Source organism: Varanus komodoensis, unplaced genomic scaffold (assembly GCF_004798865.1).
Source record: "Varanus komodoensis strain SLA01 unplaced genomic scaffold, ASM479886v1 scaffold34_3, whole genome shotgun sequence".
Taxonomy (NCBI): Eukaryota; Metazoa; Chordata; class Lepidosauria; order Squamata; family Varanidae; genus Varanus; species Varanus komodoensis.
The window spans coordinates 1,233,133-1,240,236 of NW_025335855.1; the positions used below are offsets into that span (position 1 = coordinate 1,233,133).

Consider the following 7,104-nt stretch of genomic DNA (forward strand, 5'->3'; position numbering starts at 1 on the left):
AGGGTTGGGAAAACGAGGTGTCCTGGCATGATTCTGATGGCTGGACTGTGTTCAGAATGGGCAGAAATGTTGAGCTGTGCAGAAAAAGCTACTCAAGGAAGGCTTTTTCAAAATCGCCCTCTTTTCATTAGAATTTTAGCCCTATATTAGGGTTAGGGGTGGTCACCAGGGTAGGGTTAGGGTTGGGAAAACGAGGTGTCCTGGCATGATTCTGATGGCTGGCCTGTGTTTAGATTGGGCAGAAATGTTGAGCGGTGCAGAAAAAGCTACTCAAGGAAGGCTTTTTCAAAATCGCCCTCTTTTCATTAGAACTTTAGCCCTATATTAGGGGTAGGGGGGTGCAGCAGCGTAGGGTTAGGCCAGTGGTGGCGAACCCATGGGACATGTGCCACTGTTTGCACGCAGAGCCCTCTGTGTCGGCATGTGAGCCAAGTCACCCCAACATCGCCCTGGCAGCCGAGCATCGGATAATAGCGCACACAGGGGCCATGCGCATGCTTCGAAAGAGTGGCAGTGCCAGGCGATGATATCACAAGCTGCGACTCATTAGCCGCGAATCATCCGAGCTGTTGCATGGGTGGTCAGTGCACTGCCAAGGATATATATATATTTGCTTGGACTGGCTGTGAGGTGTTTTTTCTAAACTAAAACTTCGGTTTTCAGGTTTTATTGTAGTGCTGGCACTTTGCGATAAATAAGTGGGTTTTGGTTGCAGTTTGGGCACACGGTCTCTGAATGGTTCGCCACCACTGGTGCAGAGTTTCGGTGCCAGGCACACCTCTCTGGGGCACCGGCCCCCTGCATGAGGCGCCACAGCCGAGAAGGCCCCTCCTTGGTGGTCGCCTTCCTTATGTCCTTCCTCGGGGGCTCCAGCGGAAGGGCCGTTGGGAGCTGTGCGCTTCTGAGAGCAGGCCAGGGACTGGCCGGTCCCACCATCTCGGACACCTCGTGCCCCGTTGCTTGCAGGGGAATGCCTGTAATCCACGGGCTTCTCCCTCCGAGACATGGGTAAGGCGGCCACCTTTGTCGGTGTCTGCAGGGGGAGACGAGGGGAGCACCTGCTTCCGCAGCTGAGTCGAATCGCCCCAATTCCCAGCATTCTTGTTAAAAAAGGATCTAGCCCTTATGGGACCTAAGGGACCAGCAGGGCCAGCCCTATCTGTAGCTCGGGGGGGGGGGGGGCACCTGGGGTGACCCTCCAGGTGTTCCCGACTGCAGCAGCCACCGACCCTGGCTGGACGAGCCAGTGGCCAAAGTGCCAGCACGGCCCGTGGCCCTCCAGGGGCTCTGGAGCAGGCTGAGCGAGACGGGAGCCCGAGGCTGCTTCTGGACACCCAGCAAAGGGCTGGCCGCTTCCCTTGCCGTGGTGGCCTCTTCCTGGCAGGGGCTGGCAGGGGGGCTAGAGGAAGGTCTGTGGGCAGGGGGAATGCCGGCACAGGGAGCTGCGGGTTCGAGAGCAGCCGCCGTGCAGTCCCAGCAGCTTTCCCCAAACAAAACTGTCCTGGGGCCAAGGTGGTTCTGCTCTGTTGGGCACAAAGAAGCGGTTTTGGTTTTCGACCAGAAAGGTGTGGCTGTGCGCCTGCCATTTGCCCCGCGTGAGGCGAGATGGTGGGCAGGGGTCCTTCCCCTCGGCTCGCCCGAGCCCGGGTTGCCCCTCTTTCCGTGGCTTTGCCTGGCAAATGCCTCTGCACGGCGGCCATCCTGCTTCCTGCCTGGGGGGAACCAGCACGTGGTGGCCGGCCAGCATCCACCGGACCCTCGCAGGCGGGGCGTCAGAGAAGCGACGTGAACCTTGCGCTTGCGCGGGGAGAACAAGGAGAGCTACCAGGCCCATCTGCCAGCGCAGGCTCAGCCTGGCGGAGGGGAAATTCAGCCAGACGGTTCCACAAGCAGGTTTGTGCAGGCTGCGTGGCAGAACAGGTGTGCCTGGCGAAGGCAAGGCAGCAAGATCCCTCGCCTCTGCTTTTTAGAATGGAGCCTTTCCCTTTCTTTGGGGCGTAAGAGGCTCCCCGTGCCAGGAGGTTTTGGGGAAAGGAATGGCTGGGGGAAGGCTGCATGGAAAGGCTTTCTTTTAGGTCTGTGGGTCCTTCTAAAAATAGATGGGTCTGCGCTGCAGTGCGGTGCCCCACGAACGGGAGTCGGGTTCACTGAAAGCCCGGCCCGTTCCTTGCATGGGCCATGCAGAGCCGCCTGCTTCTCTGGCGAGACCGAAAGGGCGCAGCAGAGGGAGGCATCTGGCACTGCAAAGGAGCCGGGCCGCGTTTCCATGGCAAAGAGGCGCGTTCTCTGTGGGGGAAGCGAGGGCGGCCAGACGTGTGCGGTCAGGCAGCCTCGGGGCTTCGCTGTGAACCTAACCCGCTGGACAAGGAAACCGTGGGTGTCGAGCAGCCGCCTCCTGGCCCATCCTCGCTGCACCATCTGTCGGGCATGCGGCTCGCCAGGAAATGCAGCCGGCCGCTATCCAGGTGGGGCCCAATCCTGCGTCACTCGGTTTGGGGCGGGCAGCAGCCGCTTCCTCCGAGTGAAGCATTCCGGCTCCAGCTTTCCGCACTCTGCCTGGGAAAAGGCCCAGGCAGCCGGCCTCAACCTCACACGCACCACTGCCGGTGCTTGCACAGGAGTGAATCCCGCCGGACACGGTGGGCCCTCCTTCTGGTAAGCGCATAATGGGGGTGCGTCTGGACGGAGAGCAGCACCCCAGCTGCGGGGAGGGCTTCCCAGGCAGGGGGTTCCCATGCGGTGCCAATCCCTGCCTGTCTGTGCCTTTCAGAACATCGAGCTGAAGGTGGAGGTGGAGAGCCTAAAGCAAGAGCTCCGGGAGAAGCAGCAGGCCCTGGAGAAAGCCTGGTATGCGTGGCATGGTGTGGGGGCCCTGGTGGGGGCGGGAGGCTGCGCAGCCCCAGGTGCTGCCCTGGGCTCCTCCCAGGCCTCGGGCTGGCTCTGCAGAGGGAGGGAGCGAGTGCTGGGCCGGGGCTTTTCCCACACAGCGTGCGCTCGCAGGCCTGCCCGGTGCGGCCCCGTCCTCGTCCCCCCAGTGAGCAGAGGAGCACGGCTGGGCTGCAGTCCCTCTGCGGTTATTCCGTGCCCCAGAAAGAGATCCTGGAACTGGATCCCCTCCATCCTGAACTGAAAAACGCCATTCCGCAGATGAATCTTTCGAAAGAAAAGCCCTCCATCGACGTTCGTCCCCCACATCCCCTTCAGGCGAGCCGGGAGCGGAAAAGTGCCGCTCCTTCCTTGGCACACGGGGTCCCGGGCAACTGGTGCACCTTGTCTGCTGAGCTGCTTGTGCTGCAAGGATGGCTCACGCCAGAGAACCCTGCAAGTGGAGGAGGCCAAGGAGACGCCCCCTGCAGAGGCCGGGACACGTCCGCTTGATGTCGTCCGGGCGCAGGATCCCCGGAGTGCTCAGACATGGGACGGCACGGACCCTGCTCCGCTTGCGAGTGCCCCTCGGCTTGCCCAGTTCCCCACACATTCTTCTTGGGACGGCTTGTTTAGCTCTGCGCGAACGGCAATTGATATCCAGAGCACTAACTCATGTGTGATCTATGTTGCCGGTTCAAAATGCTGCACCGCACTTTCAGCCGGGCTGTGGAGGTCCCGTGTGGCATCGCCGCACCAGACCGAGTGGGGCCTCCTGCCGAGCGAGCTCCCTTTGGGGTGGCATGAAAGTGACTCTCAGTCACATGAATGGAATGTCCTCCTGAGCATCCACAGTTAGGACTGAGCTATAAATTCCACCATGCGTAATGCTTCCCGAAATACACCCCACGCCCTGGCAGGGGAAAACTGTTCTCATGACACGCTCGCAAGAAAACCGTTGTATCGAGTCTTGGCTCTAGCTAGGGTGGACCTACCGAAACGAGTGGGATTCACGCTGGACGGGCAGGCCATGCAGCTTGTCGAGTCCCCTCCAGGGACCCCTGGGCAAAAGAAAGCTGGCCCACACACCAGCCCATGGATTTGCCCTGTGCTGGATGGACCCCCTCTGGGCACGTGCGGTTCCCCCGTGCTGGACAGTCATTCTGCCCCGACCTGGCCTGACCGGCCGCAGCTCACGATGCCGCTCATGCTGAGGCCTCCTCCTCCTGCTTCCTGGGGCCCTTTTCCTCAGAGATGCCAGGACCTGAACTCGGGATTCTCTGCACGCCCAGACAGCGCTCAGCCGCTGCTGGTCACCAGCAGGCATGCCCTGCAGCAGATCGCAAGAGGCACCGCTGTCCCGTGCACCAGCCCTAGCAGGCCCTCCCGCTTCCACTGCCAATTCCAGGTCGTCGGCGGAGAACCCGGGCCGTCAGAATGAGGCCGAGAGCAGCCATGAGCGAAGGGACGCAGGTGCCTGCGCGGCCCTTGAGAAGAAGGCGCTTCTGCTGCAGGAGGTGAGCGGACGGGCCGGCCACGCAAACAGGCGGGCTTTGCCTGCAGACTAGTGTGAGGCTCCTGGGGAAGACGGGGCGGCGCTGTGGGAGAGCCGAGGGAGGCCGGGGCCGGTTCCTTTCCCCTTGTCTGGACGTTTCTACCACTCCACGGCCGGCAAGCTGAAGCTTCGTTCAGACAACACTGTGAAGCTGCTTTTGGGGCTGAGGGAAGGAATTCAGCTTTTCTGGGTGGGGTCAGGCTGCTCTGGAAGGATTAGGTTCATGGCTTGGGGGGCACTCCTCGCACCATCTCTGTCGCTTGCGGCCCAGGGGACCTCGGTGGCACAGAATGCCTTCTGCCCGGCTGTTTGCCTCTCTGGATGGGAAAAGCCCCATGTCACTAATCTAAGCTCTGGTGACTGCTGTGCTAGACTGCTGCAACGCACTCTGTGTGGGGCCGCCCTTGGAGACTGTGCAGAGCCTCTGTACAATGTGGCTGCCAGGCAGGGATGCACGAGGAAGCCGCTCTGAGCAGGACGTCTGCTGCCACAGACGTCTTGGGCTGAGCTTCCTGGACTCCACCTGCTTCGCCGTGGCCAAGTCCGAGCTCCTGGCAAGGGCGTGCAGGGCGGGTGCTCGCCAGGAATCAAGCCCCATGCGGGGCATGAGCAGCACTACTCTGCCATGCCTGCCATGGCTGCCGGCAGCAGCGAGTGGGGAAGCAGTTGGCTGCATGCCACATGGTCTTCGCGCACTGTCCCAGAACCCCGTGCCCGCTTCCGCAAGGCCGAATCCCAGCCATGACGACCCCACGAGTGGCAGCCAGTTCCCCTCACGTAAGAACTCTGGAGCCAAGCCGCTGGCCGGCCTCACCTCTGGTTCTGTCCTAGGAGGCCCAGTCCGCAAAGGTCGCAGCAGAGAAGATGGGCACTCTGGCCGAGGCGGAGAAGGAGCGCTGCAAGGAGCTGCAGAAGCAGCTGGTGGAGTTCTCTAAGAAGGAGGATGAGGCCAGAAAAGAACAGGCTCGCTTGGAAACCTGCAGTGTCGCTTTGGCAGAGAAGGACATGTGCGTATCTGCGGTTTTCTTACACTGATCTGATTTGTGTGCTACCCGCCCCCTCAAAGCGAAATCTTCTGTCCAGTTCAGGGAAAGATTCTGCATTTCTGAACTGGCCTGTACAAACCTTATTTCCATTGCTTTGCATAGGCTTGATATGGGGCCCCGCAGCTGTAAGAACATTTCTCCTTCCTTGTGCTTGCCGGTTTTGTGTTTTGCTACAGAGAAGGCAGGCCTGCAGGTGGCTAGTTCTGGGATGGCTGAACTGCTCCACCTGCCTGTGCAGAATGCAGCCGTGCCAGACGGCCGCCCTGCCAGGCAGCCCCGCTGCTGCCAAGATAACCAGGCACTCTCCTTCCGCAGGAGGATCCAGGAGCTGACCCGGAGCCTGCGAGACAAGCAGCGGCGCCTTGACCAGCTGAGTACAGAGAAGCAGCACCTGCTGCGCTGCCTGGACGAGGCGCGGCGCGCGAAAGCACAGGTACCGGCGCAGCGGAAGTGCCGCCAGCGCCCTGCCCTGCACGTGCAGCATCAGCCGTGCCTTTGCCCCAGCCTCAGATCGCCCCCCTCGCTGCTGGCAGGAAGCTTCGCTGGGTGCTGTGCCTCAAAGACAGTGGCAGAGGGTTTCTGAACGCCCCGCGACAGAGAGCAGGGAAGCAACCGGCCTTTCCGGCAGGCCGTCCTCCAGCCCTGCCCGGAAATCGCTTCGGCTTCAGCCAGAGGCCGTGAGCCAAAGGGGTGACACTTGTTCCGAGTTTATGGAAGTTGCCCTGCTCAAAATCCAGAGTAGGTTCTTGGCTCCACTAGGCCATTATTCCTCCAGAGCTCCCACACCTGCCCCTTCCCTGGTGGTTACAGTCACGTCAAGGAGTGCTGCTGCACTTCATGTAGGAGCAAGTTACCAGCAACGCAGGTTAGGAACGTCTTGGAGTGGCCATTGTTGGCAGAACTGCCAGCAGGTCTCCCAACAGGTGATAAGGAAATCGAATTCCCCATCACTGTGGCATCACGCCTCCTTGGAACACGTGCGGTTTGCTTTTCAGAGCACTCCTTCTCGTCTTCTCCCTGATGTTGTTTCTTTGCTGCATTTGAAAAATGCGGGGAATTGTCTCCGGTGTGTTCTTCCATGTAGAATAATTTGCTGCTCCAGTGCGCCATCTGCTTTGTCTCGGGTGCAGAGCCTGCCATTCGGTCCAGGTGGAGGTCTGCAGCTGCAGTTGTGTTGCGAACAGAGGGCTTGCAGTCCCAGGCCTGTGTGCACGGGCGGCCGTGCACAGTTGGTGGCGAGGCAGAGGTGCGCGTCCCCACAAAGAACGGGACCGCGCCTGGTGAATGAAGAGCCACGTTGGCATGTGGCAGAGAAACGCGTCTGTGCCGGGGGCGGACTGCACGGCACCGCTGGGGCCGGGCACACACACTTCCTGCACATGCGCTTGATGTGCAGCAATGAGCGACCTGGCTTCGCACGTGCACTTCAAAAGCGGGCACCGCGGGAGCTGGAGCGATGGAACCGATGCTGGCGATGATGCTCTCGCTCCGCCTAGGCAGGAAGGACGCGCCATCTGGCCGGGGAGCAGCGGGGCGCCGGCCTCCGCGCTAGCTCAGCCGCGGCCGGCGGGGGCGGGGGCGCGCGGGCCTGCGACCGCCGCGCGGCGCCCTCGAGCGCGCGGCCTGCCCCTCGCCACG

At 61.4% G+C, this 7,104-nt stretch overlaps 1 protein-coding gene across 6 annotated transcripts in view; it reads left to right on the forward strand.

Annotated features, from left to right (window-relative positions):
* The window catches only part of LOC123027997 (phosphodiesterase 4D interacting protein), a 63,017-nt gene that overhangs the window by 16,428 nt on the left and 39,485 nt on the right, over positions 1 to 7,104 (forward strand). For all 6 annotated transcript variants that reach the window (XM_044439400.1, XM_044439394.1, XM_044439396.1 and 3 more), the window contains 4 exons: positions 2,771 to 2,847; positions 4,274 to 4,382; positions 5,252 to 5,427; positions 5,782 to 5,899. In XM_044439400.1, the coding sequence (XP_044295335.1) occupies positions 2,771 to 2,847; positions 4,274 to 4,382; positions 5,252 to 5,427; positions 5,782 to 5,899 (480 nt within the window). The remainder of the gene's footprint in view (positions 1 to 2,770; positions 2,848 to 4,273; positions 4,383 to 5,251; positions 5,428 to 5,781; positions 5,900 to 7,104) is intronic.